The sequence below is a fragment of the Scleropages formosus genome, chromosome 23 (assembly GCF_900964775.1).
Source record: "Scleropages formosus chromosome 23, fSclFor1.1, whole genome shotgun sequence".
Taxonomy (NCBI): Eukaryota; Metazoa; Chordata; class Actinopteri; order Osteoglossiformes; family Osteoglossidae; genus Scleropages; species Scleropages formosus.
The window spans coordinates 8,691,901-8,708,509 of NC_041828.1; the positions used below are offsets into that span (position 1 = coordinate 8,691,901).

The 16,609-nt window shown below is 44.6% G+C and overlaps 1 protein-coding gene across 2 annotated transcripts in view; it reads right to left on the bottom strand.

Moving 5' to 3' along the window:
* The window catches only part of ankrd28a (ankyrin repeat domain 28a), a 30,313-nt gene extending 15,678 nt beyond the window's left edge, over positions 1-14,635 (bottom strand). Inside the window, exons 1-2 of one of the 2 annotated variants that reach the window (XM_018750385.2) lie at positions 5,382-6,611; positions 2,556-2,639 (exon numbers count right to left, since the gene is read on the bottom strand). In XM_018750385.2, the coding sequence (XP_018605901.1) occupies positions 2,556-2,639; positions 5,382-5,525 (228 nt within the window). In that variant the 5' untranslated portion in view covers positions 5,526-6,611. Of the gene's footprint in view, positions 1-2,555; positions 2,640-5,381; positions 6,612-14,382 lie in introns of those variants that run through there. The other variant, XM_018750386.2, reaches the window with a different exon arrangement.
* Positions 14,636-16,609: the final 1,974 nt, after the last annotated feature.

The following is a 16,609-nucleotide window of genomic DNA, read 5'->3' on the forward strand; positions in this document are numbered from 1 at the left end:
GGTGTCATGTGACTCAAGTCCTTACAAATCTTTGGCAAATGACAGAAAATACCCCCCCGAAACCGTGGGTCGAGCACAGCGTGCTTAGTTCCGACACCAGGCACACGCGCAAACACACAACATAATGCGTGGGCCACTGAAGGGAATTTCCACCTTTAAGACCCCATGCAGGGCTGCACATTGAGCACTTCTTGTCAGTTCAGTGGCCAGGAGTACATCACATTACTGGAGTCTGACCAAGCAGTAGCACTTGGACTCCAGTGCCTGAGACAATGCAGAAAAGCCTAGTGACAGCTAGCACTACTGTTCTGGTCTTGAGCCACCATGGGCTGAAAATCTAAAGCTAGCACACTTATGACATCATTACTATACAAAAATATACTTTAATTTAGAATCTCCAAGGCTATTACTTAAATACCATTTTCAGTTTCATGTTTGCCTTAAAGTATGTCTTTAGTTATATACTTTCAAGAACCCCTACAAAAACATACAAGATGTCCCTGGTAATCACTACACTAATAGAATAGAGCCAGAGTCACTGAGGACAGCAGACATATAAACAGAGGCCCATACTCATTTGATGTACGAAAAATACCAAAAATACTCCAAACTGTTGACGTTTATATTAAGATGCTTTATGTGAACCTGTGTTTCATTGGGTCCAGCAGTGAACTGCCAAGAAACTCTTGGAAAGAGCTGTATGAGAGCAAAGGGAGTCATACAACTCCTTCTCTACATGTTCTCACATATACCTTACATTGCATTTCTTCCCACCATCACCATGACTCAGAACATTGGCACTGCCAAAGACCACTTCTACAGGGTCAGCATTTACACAAAAACAAATATGAATAAAATCAATAACAACAACAATAATAATAATAATGATAATAATAATAATTTATTATTAGAGTTGCAGGAGACAACTATGCAGAACCATCAAGAATTCCTGGAGGGAGCTCAACTTTCACAAGCATTGTTTAGTTAAAACAGGATAATTACATTAATGGTACTAAAATATAGGCCTTAATTAAAATTAGGAGCAGATCACTGAGATCTCTCTTCTTCCTTTCCATTAAATTAAGTAGCAGCTTCACAGATACCAGTCCTTCTCCCTCATGTACTGAAGCTTGCAGTTTATAGAACTTTATGTTGTTGGAGGCATAAACAATACACAAACACCACGGTATATCAAAATCAGCTTAATTATGTCATTTGTAAAGAACAGAAAGAATAAGAAACCCTTTTCCATAAAAAATGAACTATACAACTATACATATCTGAGATGTGCTGACAAAGTCTTTGCACAGATGTTGGGCATATTATACCCAACAGGAATGCAATTCATGGAATATATAACCCCAGTGCTGGGTGTCTTCCCAAATAATGTGCTGTGGGCACTGTGCCATGACAAACCACCACCCTCTACCTCCTGCTGCCTCCTTCTGTTTTCTGAGCCCAGCTTTCTTTATTCAACTTATGGGTATGCTGTCCTACACAGAAACCAAGATGTCTTATAAACAGTGAAAAACATTTTTAAAGGCAAAGGAGCAATATATTTAAATGAAATCACAAATTATATACAATATGCAAGTATCAACTGCTTTTATTATTTATTTATTTTTTTTTCTAAAAACCACCTGACACTATACACATGACAGCTATCAACATCTATCAATTACCAATAACTGTCATATTCACAGTCATGGTGGTCTGGAGCCTATCCCAGAAGCATTAGGCATTAAGAAGGGTACACCCTGGAAGGGATACCAGTCAATTACATAACGCACACACTGGAAAATTGAGAGTTACCATTTCACCCAAAACATATCTTTGGAGTGTGAGAGAAACCGGAGAACCCAGAGGAAACCCACACAAACACGAGAAAATGCAAAATGAATTGGATTCAAACATGTTTAAACCCAGAAGCTGTGAGGCATCAGTGCTATTGGCTGCATCATCAATTACAATAGTTATAAGTATTTGACGTAGGTCTCAGTTGCTTTTATTCAAAACATTTGAACTGCATCACCCAAATGACAGCAATCACTTAACATGCATTCACAATAGCGTTAAAACATCCTCGAAAACAATTAGATTTAATTTTTTTTTTTTTTTTTTTAGAAAAGCACAGGCAATCAGTCCTTTCCAGCCCCGCCTACTCCTCTCATTCTTGCAGAGGAATGCAATAAACTGAGGAGGTCGTAAACAAGGTCATATGACCAGGTCCTGTAGTACAAGCTGACTACAAATCATGAAGCTTCCATGATCATGACGAAGACCTAGACAACTGTACATTTTCTTCAACCCTTGAGCAAAAACTCTTGAAATTGATTGTTACAACAGCTTCGGAAGAAGTGCTTTGTTGACCAGTGGAGGCACAGACAGACCTCTCCTGCCACAGTTAGTGCAGTTCAGAGAGTGACTATATACCTACAGTCCATCTTTAAACTTTCACTTAATCACTAACTAAACTACAATGGTCTTGTTTGATCTGACAAAGGTCAGCAAAACACCACCGGCAAGAAATTCATAAATTATGAGCGCAATATTACCTGTACATTTACGTCTTCTTTCTTGAAGATAAGGGAGCGGACTTCATCTGGGTCCACGTTAAATATAGCTTTCAGCAGGGAGGGCTGGAGGGAAAGAGACAGATTCATGTTAATGATGAGTGTGTGTCTACTTATTGGCTGGCTCACACACAGTTTACATTATTGTGATTAAAGCTGATTGAGAGGATGCAGACCAAAAGGTATTCAGAAACCACAAGATTAAAATACCCTGTCAGACTGAGTTACATTACATATACACTTCAATTAAGGGCTACGGAACACCCATTTTTTCAAGGGGGGATTGTGCAAAACTCATACACTCCAAACCTGGAAAGCACTGCATAAATATCATGGTACAAAACCATTACTTATTACAACTACTGTTATGAGTCACAGTGACTGTTTCTTTAACAAAATAAAATAATAATAATAAAAAAACCATCCAAAACAGCCTTCGCCATCAACACCGCAGTACTACATTACTCATACTTTCAAACTGTACTTTTCCGTCCAAATACTTATCGTTGAAGCTAAAATATTTTTAAAATAACATGTGATGGACAATAATTGTATTATGTATGTGGCAAGAAAGGAAAATCAATTGCAAGTCAGTTAGATATGTGAAGATGTGCATCTTAGAGGCCAACAGACCATCAATGAACACAGCAGCGGACCCATTTATCGTACAGCCACAATGGCCTCTTTACTTCAGTGGATCTATACATCATGCTGCACCGTGCCAGCCAATATAGCACTCTGCTTGTTCAGCGCTATTAAAGACAAAGTTAAACATCAGGTGTGCGGCGCCACTGTCTGTGGCGTATGGGACAGCAGGTGGCATAGCGATTAGAGCCCTAGCTTTGAAACCTGAAGGTGCCGCTTTCTAATCCTCAGTCTTGCTGTAGCACCCTTGAACAAAACACTGACCCTGAACTGAGAGTTTATATAAAAAAAAAAAAGGGAAAAAAACTGCTGTATAAATGTTCAAATCCAATCCTTACACTATAAGCCAATTTGGAGGAAAGTTTCCGCTTATAAAAAGAATAAATAATAAAATGTTAAGTGCTGATTGCAGTGGATTTCATGCAGCGCCAATGCGGGGACTGAAGGTATGTTGCCTTTAGTGTGGGATATCAACACCAAGCACCTGATAAAAGCAGGTCAATTTGTGAAACGCACTACCAACACTGGATGTTAATACCTTCAAAACATAAAAATGTGTGTGTGCAAGTGTTTGTGAGTGAGGTTTCCCCAGAGTTTCTAAAAATTTATGTCCAGGACCTCAAACTCCATGAAGGTTTTCATACACTGTCAGGAAGTGCCAGTGAAATACAGCAACCTACAGCAGACTGAGTGGGATAAACTAGTCATACATAGATGCAAAGTATAAAACAAAGAATGCCATTACAGCTCACACAAGTAAACTGCTTAAAGGAAGAAAAAACTAAGTATAAACAGTCAGTAAACTGGAGTTCAGCAGTTCTCTGGAAGCATTCAACACATGAAAGTCACATTGGATCAAAGGGTAAATATTCAGCTCCATCGGTATTGTTATTTTTCTGTGAGTCAGACAACTATTTGCTCTATATGATTACTAAGAATTAGTTAATATAAAATATATTGCACACATACTGTAAACATACTGTTTAGTGTACTGTAATGTATAAAGTGAAACACCATATAGCCACAGCATGGACAAACTTGCTGCCACACAAAATAAAAGTTTCCACAAATTAGTTCCATATAACATAGTTGTCCGGAACATAACCTTTTCCATTTGTGTAATAATTCATTTCAAAGTCCATGTCATTTCTCACACACACACACACACACACACACACACACACACACACACACACACACACACACACACACACACACACTTTCTGAACCGCTTGTCCCATAGGGGGTCGCGGGGAGCCGGAGCCAACCCGGTAACACAGGGCGTAAGGCTGGAGGGGGAGGGGACACACCCAGGACGGGACGCCAGGCCGTCACAAGGGACCCCAAGCAGGACTTGAACCCCAGACCCACTAGAGAGCAGGTCTATTACCAAAAAACCCAGCAAGTAACAACACTGGAGGGTGTGCCCTCCATGGAGGTGTGGCCTGAACAAAGGCAAATGTCACCCCCTTTTATAGCCAAGTATGGATCACCTGCTCTTCCAACAGATTCTCACATACATACTGAACACCGTCCTATAATGTCAAACACCTTACTCACACTGCATTTCCATGTCTCTTCATTTGAGCATCATCAGCAACAAGCCTGCATAGGTAAATTTGTTCCTTGATGGAAAACGTTTGGTCAGCAAATGCTGTCAGAATACTGTAAACAAAGCTATGACATGCCTTTAACTTATGACTTTGTACAAAAGACACTCATCTGAGCAGTAAGGGGGAAAAAAATCTTTAGATGAGCATGTCAGACAGCAAGTCTGGTAGATGAGTGGGTTTATATGAAGAAACACACTAATGTTCACAATAAAAAAAATAATGGAGAGTAATAGTCTCCCTGCTAGGACTTTTCTTTAGCATCTGAGTAGCTGCATTTAAGCTGACAGTTACACTTATCAGAATAGTCCACATTATTTCCTGCACATCATCTTTTTCCACAAAAAAAAAAAAAAAAAAAAAAAAAAAAAAATCTCTTTTAAATACCCGTCAATTATAGCTTGTGATGAAAGCAAAGAGGCCAAAAAGTACTCGTCTTAGGAAAACCGTCCGGAAATTTGAGCTCAATCCTTAAAAGCCGATGGTGCGCCAACGTGAAAGTAGAACATGCTGATTCGCCACCCCCACCCCTACCCCTAGACTCCTTGCTCACCTTGGAATCCCCGGGGTCTGTATGTAAAGTGGGTGGCGGAAGGATGTGGTCTGGAGGAACCTTGGAGCCTGAGAGGGAGTGCTCCTCATCTTCCACCTCCTCTAAGACCACGATGCACACGCGGTTCATCCGCTCCGCTCTCATGGGCTCCCCTACAAGCGCTTCCCGGGGCCAGGAGCCAAGACGGGCCCACGGTTGCTGGGACCTGCGCTGGGATGCAGCAGGGGGGCAGACAACCCTGCACGGCAGTCACAGATGTGGCAGAGAGAGCAGCATGATCCAAGCCTGCGGCTGAACGGACTGTGTATCCGCGCTAGATAGCTGGAACCTCGCGTGGATGGACCGTCAGCCTGCTGATTAGCCAAGAGTATATTCAGAGCCAGTGCGCTGTCCTCCATTCATCCAGAAAGAGCTGCTGAAACCAGCACTTTGGAACGGACCCAGCGATTGAGCTGACTACAACAATGCGCTTCCTGTGTTCCCTCCAGTTTGAGAGAGAGAGACACCATGCAGCACTCGGCTGAATCCCCACACACAAGCATGCACTCACACAATGCCTCAAAGACACTGCCACCGCAGCGGGTGACAGGACAGCCCCCAAGTAGCACAGAAACACGACACCAGCAGGCAGGAAAGACAGCAAGAGGATGGAGAAATCGAGAAAGTGCTGGACACAGCGAGTGAGAGACGGGGAGAGAGAGAGCGCGAGAGCGAGAGAGAGAGAGAGAGTGCTAACGGAAGCAGTCGCAAACGTTCACCGTGTTTGTCAGCGTTGGGTTAAAATGGATACCAGACCCAAGGTCACCTGGCATCAGCGCTGCAGCGGTTTTCAGGTCACACTGCGCCCTCTAAAGAGCCCTGCACCGATCCAGAGTAGTTTCAATGTGCAGACAGGGTCCTGTAACCATGCGCGGAGTAAATCCCCAGCCTCTAAGCAGCTTTCAGGCACAGAGACAAATGGAGGACGGTCGCTCCCACAGCGTGTACCACACTCCCGCGTGAATGCCGAGAGTGTGCAGAGAGACGGGTTGACTGACGTGAGTGGAGGGAGGGGTCCGGCGAGGAGGCCCGGTGGGCGAACGAGAGACGCAGGGCACCCTGCTCTCTCCTCACGCTTCACACGATCTATGCCAGCCAAAACCTGCACCTCCAAATCTGAAAAAGCCTGGCCCTCTTCATTGTTTATCATCCACGACACTTTGTAGTGTAGTTTTTCTTTAAGACATCCCATCATGCTCCCGGGCAGAACCACAGTCTTGCAGCAGGGCCCTGATGAACTGTACCAATAGGAGTCTGTAATTGAAGAATGGCTGAGCCTCAAACTCGCTTCTCCCACGGCAAACTGGAACAAGCAGGCTCAGAAGGGGAGGGGGCTGAGCAAAGCGTTCTCTGTAGGCCAGCAGCCTCCTCCTGCACCTCTAACTACTAGCATATGAAAGAGAGGCTTGGAACATTCCAGCGTGGCCACAAAAACCCATTAAGTTTCCACTGGCTTCTTCCCAGACGGCTGCAAACTCAAATGGCGCAGCTATCTTGACACGACAAGCCCGGCTCTGTCATCTGAAGTCTACAGCGCATTCTGAAAACATTCACCCTAAGGTCAGCGGATTGCACTGAATGAGCCGCAACTACGGCAGGACCCTGAGTCATGAGAGACTTCGTGGTTGCAAATGTCTGCAAGCAGGGCAAAAGAGAGAGTAACGTTCGAAAGGGTCCACCGTCCCCCATCTGTGCTAGCCCTGGCCACACCACTAATGGGCCAAAGTGCCTATCCTGAATTGATATTTAAATGGAAAAAAAAAAATTCAACTATACAACTAAATTATTCTAAGTAAACTGAGTCCTTGTGTTACAAACATTTGAGTTATGAATGTTCAAAAATTCATACATTTTTCCGTTTATCTTTCTTTCTATTTTCATCAGTTGTCCAATAAGAAGAAAGATGCAAAGCTCACCTGCGTTTCTGCATCTGCTTACTAGGTGCATCCAAACAGAACTGCAGTGAGAGCGGATTAATTCAGCTCCCTTCCACTGTATGTACAGTTCATGTCCAGTGTTCCTCAGTCTCTGTGACTAATAACATTATGAAAAACGTTGTATGAGTTTGGGGGGTGGGGGCTAGCCAACGGCTGGCATTAAATAGGAATGTCTCATTCATCTTAAATTAGTATTAATTTTAATGTAGTTAAAAAACACAAAAGTTATCATACCGTTTATTCTTGGGTATATCTGAGACTTTGACAGAACCTACCCGGTAAATAAATTAAATGTCTCTATTATTACGCTTTTATTGATTTTATACATAATTCAGCAAACTAAGAGTAGCCAGATCCTAAAAAACATTGTATGCATTGTTTCAAGGTAATAAAGATAATGAAATAATAGTCCTATGACGTACTGACGCTCCATCCATAGTGTTCCCTGCTTCATGATTTGCCTTGTGTTTTCAGGATAGGCTCTGGAACACTAACCCTGCACAGGACAAGCGGTTAATAAAAATTGATTAAATTGTCTTAAACTGACCTTTTTACAATTCATTATCACTTTATCTGGGGCCTTTACGGAACCTAGCTGTGTTTAAATACAGGGATACCTGTTATTTTGCTTTTCACGGTGATGTAGTGGCTGGATTAAGAGACAAATTCAGCATAAACTTCCGGTCCCAGTTGTGTTTCTAAATTGAGGACCCAGTGCAACTTGGTACACAAATGTAGCCAGTACAAGCTGCTTTGGATAAATCTGTCAGCTAAATTATTAAATAAAAAAAAAAAAAAAAAAAAAAAAAATTTACCATTAGATGCAAGAAATTCGGGGGTGCGGTGGCGCAGTGGGTTGGACCACAGTCCTGCTCTCCAGTGGGTCTGGGGTTCAAGTCCCGCTTGGGGTGCCTTGCGACGGACTGGCGTCCCGTCCTGGGTGTGTCCCCTCCCCCTCCAGCCTTACGCCCTGTGTTGCCGGGTAGGCTCCGGTTCCCCGTGACCCCGTATAGGACAAGCGGTTCTGAAAATGTGTGTGTGTGTGTGTGCAAGAAATTCTGGCCTTTGATTAGCATTGAAAGCCTTTGTCCTCTGGCAGTAAGTTGAAGTGTAAAAACACTGACATGACATCAGTGCTTAATTCAGGGCAAGTACAAATCCAACATCAATGAGATATTTATGTCATGTGTTCCAAGTAAGGTCACTGATGAACGTGTGAAATATAAAAGTAGACTTATGATATCTTTAGAAGAAGCAAGCAATTTTTAACTTTTATCCACGAGTCTGCCTTGAGCGCATTTCAAAACAAAGTTAAAGGTCAGGTTTTATTATGGCTATGGTGTGTGGAACAATCCAACAAGCCAGAAACAATGTTCGTTCCACTTTTACCCATGCACCAAACCACTTGGTAAAACATGAACATTTCAACATCTGCAGACTTGCTGAAGACAACGTTTACATAAAATGACATCTTCGCTGGGCTGGACATCACCACTCACTGGAAGGTATCTGCTTGCTTCAGCACTGCCACCCCCTACACTTGAATGACATATTAGGCTTAATGCGTGCAAGTGTTGAAAGTATACTGTCACTCAGAGAGACCCACACCCCTGTGCTCTAGGGCACGCTGGAGCCTGGCCCATGTTGGGTCAGCACATACTCCTCATTCTGCCATAGAACCCAGCAGCTTGTCAGTCAGGAACTGAGCCCATAACCATCTGGTCACCAAACACACAACACAGGCCCTTGGGCCTTATCCAGGCATACACAGCAAGGCCTGAACTGTCATCTAGCAGAGCTGGTGGCAGCCAACCGGAACCTGCTTCAGTCCAAGCAAAACAACTAGCGCTGTCGTCACGACACAGCACGGAACCAGCCACTCTCACCAGAAGCCAGCAGCAGAGCGTCTTGCATTACAAGAACAAACTGATACAGACCAAGAAATCCTCCAAATCCATGGTAAAATATGAAAGAAATATATAATACAGAAAAAAGTGACCGATATTATTCTCGTCACAATAAATGTTTACTGGTGGTACTGATGTTTTTTCACAGATCTTTTGAGTCAGTTAAAATTTTTGTTTTTGCTGCCTAAATACCACATGCCAGTGATATCATAAACCAAGGGAATTTTGTTTTTTGATCTACGCTTGCTCCTCGTTGAAAGTCCGTGAGTAGTGGAGGAAGTAGGTTTTGTCCTCAGACGTAAGGAGTTCCTTCAGTTTATTTATCTTCTCACACAGCTCTTAACAGTATTATTATTCTGTTGATGTCACAGTTGTCTTAACTGTTCTGAAAGAGTGTAAGCTTGTCCAGTCAGTTTTTTAAGGCTTGTGCCTGCTGCTCTGTTTGGAATTGAGGAGAACTGCCCGAAGGTACGGTAAATACCTTCCTGGCAGCACACTGAAATGCTTTGTTGTAGAATGAGTCTCAGACAAACCTGCTGGTCCACTATGTACCTGGGCTTCTCTGTTTCTCTTGTTCTCTGTGTGCTGAATTTTGCAGTACTGGCCACATCATCTGGTTAAGGTTTTCACTGCTCTCCACTGCAACATTTCGTACTGAAAAGCTGGTGAAGGTGCTGTCATTCATTTTTATAACCCATGCCTATCTAACAAAGGGACAACAACAAACAAGTATTCTTTTAGTTTCAAGACAAAATCCCTGTCAACTAGGGTGAGGGAGCATGTCCATCGTTGTAAGATTCAAGTTGAGGATGAGACCAACTCCCTCTCCTTTCAGCATCACCTTTGACTTACATACCATGCTAAGACCTTAAGTGGAAGTTTGGGATCTGAGAACCATTACAGCTTCATTGCTGGAATATCAAACAACACACCATATAAAAACAGCCAGTATATCAAATCAGGTACATACTCATGTACACTGGCAGATCTTTGTTTACATGAGATTTATCTGAACAGACACCGCATTGTGCTCCAAAGAGCTGAGATGTGTCACATGGTGCTGAAGCACATGGACTGGCAGACTGTTGGGCTGCAACAATTTGCAGTCAAGGGAAAGGAAAACCATCAAAACTTCCCTTGGCCTCTGAGCAGATATGGAACAAAATACAACAGGCTTTGCTATTGTTTATTTTTGTAAAGACATCAAATAATCAAAAGGCTCTTAGGCTGCCAGGTGGAGTAAAACCAAGAAAGCATCCACAGAAAGAGAAATGGAGTCAAAAAAAACACTTTGTCCTGTGAACCCCTGGAAGACCTCCTGTGTAATCCAATTATGTACTTGCTACTTGGATGACTCCGCAACGCTAAACATTCACTCAATTCTGACGTTTTAGCAAAACATATTTGTTAAAGATTAAAACGAGAGCCCTCTATAGCCAGTGGAAGCAGCGGCACAGAGGCTAAGCGTAAACATCGTTCCCAAACAAACATCCATGCGTCACAAGAATTTCATTATATCAGGTTATTTGAAACTCTGGCTTTGAGAGACTGAGACAGGAGACGCCCTCTAGAGGATGGAGGAGGAATGGCCTATGGGGAAGGTGAGACCATTACCACCACGGGAGCAGCACTGCATTACATTTATTCATTCAGCCGATGCTTTTCTCCAAAGCAACTTAGAATGCGAAGGTGTCTACAGTTACTTACCATTTATAGAGCTGGGTAATTGTACTGGAGCCATTCAGGGTAAGTACCTTGCTCAAGGGTACTACAGCTGGAGGTAGAATTTTGGGTCCAAAGGCTGCAGCTCTAACCACTACACTACCATCTATGTCACGGCTGCACAGTGCACTAGGTGGCTTGACACCCGCTATAGAAATACAAGTTAAAAACAGACAGACTGTGCAACAAAAAACTATACATTATATATATTCAAAATTTACCCTGTGATTATGCCCAGTTTGCTATACAACATGTCTCTGTTGTCTTTAAAAGCACCATTTCTATGGGGATGGGACAGTGTACACAATGCAAAATTTGGGATCTGGCTTGTCTGTTATCCACAAGGGTGGATCTCAACTTGAGTTTAACTATCTCGCAAATATTCAGCCCAGGGTGAAGGCAGTCGTCCTTCCCAGACAGAAAACTGAAACTGAGAAACAGCTTGCTTTTCCTCCCAGGCTGAAAGTGCAAGTGTAAAAATAGAAAAACCTGCCTGTGTTTCCTACCACCAGATGTCAATATCCAAAGGGTTTTTTTTTTTTTTTTTAAAACTTGAAAAGCCAATGAGTTACCTGTAGCACCATTAGTCATACTTTGAGGTGAACATGAGCAAAGCAATTCACACACATGCAGACTAGGCGAACTGACCACCAGAAACAGCCCTGCACGTGTTTGTGATAAGCCCAGCTTATTTTCACTGCTGCTTCAGGGAAAAGAACTGCTATTTTGGTCACATTTTTCAATAAGGTCGCAAACAATGGCCTAGATGGTGTAATCAGAAAAGACCTTCCGGTAGCTGGACCTGGGTTTAAAAAAAAAAAAAAAAACCCATGAGCAAAATCATCTGGGCCACGCACCGTGAAACAGAGACAATGAGAACAATAACTCACGGAAGCTGATTCTACACGGAACATGAAACATTAAACAGCGTGAAGGATATGTGGTTTAATAAAATCCACAGCAACTACAGTGGTCACAATTCATCGCTATTAAAATATGTTCTTTGCAATTAGCCACGTTAATGAAAAAAATTTAAAAATACAGAAAGTACAGGCAAAGCAACAAGTGAGAGTGAAGTTACTCTATGATAACACTACATAAAGTTGAATGAAAATCGCTTTGGAGAAAAGCGTCTGCTAAATAAATAAATGTAAAACGTAAATGTCAGTGATTTTTTTTTCCTTGCGTTATTATATTTCTTGCTCTGCAGAGCTACTGGTTTTAATCATAGTGACCATGGAAACCTGAACCTCAGCTGAACACCATTTCACAATACTGTACTAACCAACAGTATTTTACTATATTTATATCACACACACAGACATTTTCTGAACCGCTTATCCCATACGGGGGTCGCGGGGAACCGGAGCCTAACCCGGCAACAGAGGACATAAGGCAGGAGGGGGAGGGGACACACTCAGGACGGGACGCCAGTCCATTGCAAGACACCCCAAGCGGGACTCGAACCCCAGAGCCACCGGAGAGCAGGACCCGGTCCAACCCACTGCGCCCCCTTATATTTATATCAATAGTATATATTATTATATTGTAATATCTTCTGTTATGTGTTTTTTTAATTACTGTACTGTCTTTTGCTGTTTGGACACATCTTGCACATGTGCACTTTATATAGTCCTGTGTAGGTAGCTTTGTATTGTTTTATGTAGCACCATGGTCCCGGAAGAACGTCGTTTTGTTTCACTGTATCAGCTGTCCGTGGTTGAAATGACAATAAAGCCACTTGACTTGAGCCTAAATATTCACAACTATGATCTGTGCTCATTTTTAGATACTAAATAAAACACTCTGTTTAAAATACTTGGCTTTTTCATGTGCTTTTGTTTATCCTGAAATGTATGTCACTAAAGAAAAGCAATTGCTAAATGAATACACCCAAATGCATTTGAAGAACTTGCACACGTCCATGTTCCTGTTTATTTCCGCATACTCATTTTCAACATGTTTCAGTCGACAAAACGCTATGCGGTGGCAAACATCTACACGAGGGCTGACGATCTCACAATCAACAGGACTTTCTGAGCCGACGCTGCTGGAGCGGGTCAGCCCGATGGTTAACGATCCCACAACGGCACACATTCTCTGTGGAAAATTGCTTCGGCACAGGAATCCAAATCACGCTGGAGGAAATGCAAATGACAGCATGTACGAGAGAGCAGCCAGGTGACAGATATTCCGTCATCCACCGCAGGCCTCCACGAAATCTGCCCAGTGCAGAAAACAGAATAAACGACACATTCATTCCTCACCCAGGGGGCACTACAGCAGGCAGTACAGCATTCTTCAGAGCCTTAAGTTTCTTGCACTCTGAAGGTCCTGGGTTCAAATCCCACTCCTGCTGCAGCACCTTAAGGCTTACCTTAAACTGACACAGTACAATAGCCTGCTGTTTACCTGGGTAAATCATAAACTTCATTACCATAGACTCACTGTAGCGTAAATGATCCTGAACACATACACTCAAGCACATATGATATGTAACGCAATTGTGTCCGGGTGAGCACTTCTGCGCGCGCACGCACGCACACTCTTTCTCTCTCTCACACAACCACCTGCACACCGCATCACACACGTGTGACACACTCTGTATCTTCACAGTGAGAAAGACTTCAGGGTAAACACAGCTCAGAGTGAGCAGCACTATTCAGCGGCCCGATGCTGATACCGGCTTAAGCTTTTCCTTCCGACATGATGATCAAGTCAGTCAGACAAGTGGCGACGAGCGACGTGTCGGGCTGCCGCTCGCTCCGGCGCGCGCTGGACCATTGTCATGACAACGCACGGCAGTCGTCGCGGCACCTCCCCAAACTGCGTCTCCCCCCCCCTCACTCGTTAATTAACTACAGGAGATAAGTTAGCTAGAGGGCTTCTTCTCTCCCTCGTTGTCATTTGGCTGCGCACAAGCGCGGGCTGTTTGGGAACAACGGTACAACCCGGGGCCGGAGTCCTGGGCATTGAGTGACAGTGTCAGCGGGCCTCCGCGGTCTGGGAGCCCGCTAGCCGTGCACCTCCCTCGGCCGCCTTCGGTCCCTTCCGGCGCGGCCTTGTTGCACAAATGAGCGTTCTCTGTCGGCCCACACACGACGCGACAAAAGCACGCGCGATCCAGCTACCAGCTACGCGGTTACTCGCTGAGTCCGTCCCCCGCGAACGCTTTGTTGCTGTCCGCGACGGCGCTCCGCACTCCTGCTGCCCGAGTCTCCCTGCTGTGCAATAATTCTAACGCGAAATGGCGTCACGGCCTCCACTGAAAACAGCGGGGCGGCGGTGTCCGTCAGCGCGGCGCCCCTCCGGTGCGGCGGCTAGCTCAACTCGGCTCATCTCAGCTCGGCTGGGCTCTAGGCTCGGCGGCCCCGCTCGCTCAGTCTCAGCACCTACCTGGTCTCGGATTTTGAGGACCACCATGTTTCGTCGTCGGCACTGCCACTGGCGCTCATGCAGAAACGAGTCGACGACGGTTTTTAATTATCTGGAGGACTTGGTAACCCCGGACACTCGCGGGTTAATCTCGCCCGTTTTTTTTTTTTTTTTTTTTATTTCAGCCTGTACTCGGCCTGGGGCTTCCTCTTTCCTTCCTGAAATAGACAAACACAGGAGGCACAAACTCCACAACATTACCGCCACCGTTGCGCTGTAGCTACGGGACCATTGATTGGCTAAGACCGGGCTTGGGCCCGCAGTATAGCCGACAGTGATTGGCTGACCTCGGCTGATTGACGTCAGCGGTGAAGAACGGAAAGCAGACCGAGAGCGATGGTGTAGACAAGGCAAGGGCTTCGGCGCTGAGCCGCAAGTCTGCTTACTGCTACTGTTGCAGCGGCTTTACTTCATCAGAGCGGAGCAATAGCATCCACACACACGTCGGAGATTCAGTATTAGTGCGACGTGCAAAATAAACATTCTTTATGCCTCCCGTATACCGAGGGCCATGTGATCAATTTAAATCGCGCATCACAGTCAGACTCGTAGGAATGTGAACATGTGACAATGCGGACGAGCCGGGCTCGGGTTCGGCACCAGTGCCACGTTCTGCTGTGAGAGAGCAGAGCTCCAGGGTGGCTTCCAGACACTGAAAAAGCTCGAGGTGTCAGAGACCCGCCATAAGCTTTCAGGCAGACCGCAGCGCCGCGGAGCTCTCAAATGACATGCATGGCAGTCGCGTGCACGGGCGTTTTGAACGCTTAATGCGGGCTTCCCAAAAAAAGTGACACTTCCCAAGTCAGAGGTCATCATTATAGACGTCGTTTTATCTAAACGGACGAGTTTTAGCGTTTCCGTACTTGTTGCGGTGCACATGCGCTCTATCTATTATTACTTGATTTCACGCGGATACTTTTGCTAACGTAACTTTATATCGTATGCGTGCATTTTAGCGCAACTTGTGACATTACTTGACATGGTTTCCGCACATTTTGATGCGTGCATGCATTGATTGTGCATGTATTATATATGCAAATATATATACACTGACTGTGTGTATACACGCACATCATGCCTATACACTGAGGGTATGAAAACAAGGTATTAAATCCTTCTTTGCTGAAGAAGAATCCAATAAAAGTCCGTCGTTTTCATTCATTGGCCTGTTTGTTTGTCATGGCAGAAGCCGAAGCGATCCGGTTCCTCTCGCTCGTACCCAGAGCGCATCAGTGGCGCCCGAGGGGAAGCCAGGCAGCGCGCGAAGCGCGCGCGGCCCAGGCTCACATTGCGCCCTTCGCACTATCCTCCTGCCTCGCGAGGAACACGAGATGCGCGCTTGCGACTGACACCCCGCCCCCCAGCACACTGACACCGACGACGGATGCGCGTGCAGTTATTCGGAAAGAGGTCGGACAACCGGACGCGGCTCCTCGGGAGCGCGCCGGCAGGAGCGACACGTCCACACAGCGGGGCTGCCTGCTCGTGCGTTTTCATGTCATCCCAACCGCAACACTCGCGGTTAAAAAGGCACCGCTTGTTTCTCTTTCTGTATCATGTATTTCAAGTGTGTAATTACCACGTGCTGCAACAACTGTGAGGGAAGCTTTAAAATATTTAAGCAAGCTGAGGGTGGTAAATTACACACGGGAGTCGAGCGTCTTCTTCTTAAAGTAAAACGATAAACTTATATGGTGTAACCCTACCAAGAGTACGTCAAACAAATCATACCAGGACGTGCATGACGTAATGGTTAAAGGCGCTTTCATTCATGACGGATAATTTGCATATGGCGTGACGTCACCAGTTATAGAAAAAAAGACGAGCGCACTGAGTGAAGCTCCCCGAAATGCGGCCGTGTTCTGGGTTCGGTTAAATTCTGCGCTCGAGCTGCGCCCCCTGGTGGATCCGCGGCAGCACCGCAGTGTGTAACCCGTCGCTAATCCCTTTTAATCAACACTCTTGAATTTCATGGATCTAATAAATCTATTCGAGAGGGAAACGTGTCAGTAGAAACCCTGTAAAAAATTCTGAACAAAACATTAACCCACACAAGTTCTTCTGGTGAACCAACTATATATATATTTTACATGTGTAATTTACATTTATTCACTTAGCAAACACTTTTCTTCAAAGCAACTTCTAATGAACTTTATGTAGTGTTATCAGCCCACACACCTTATTCACC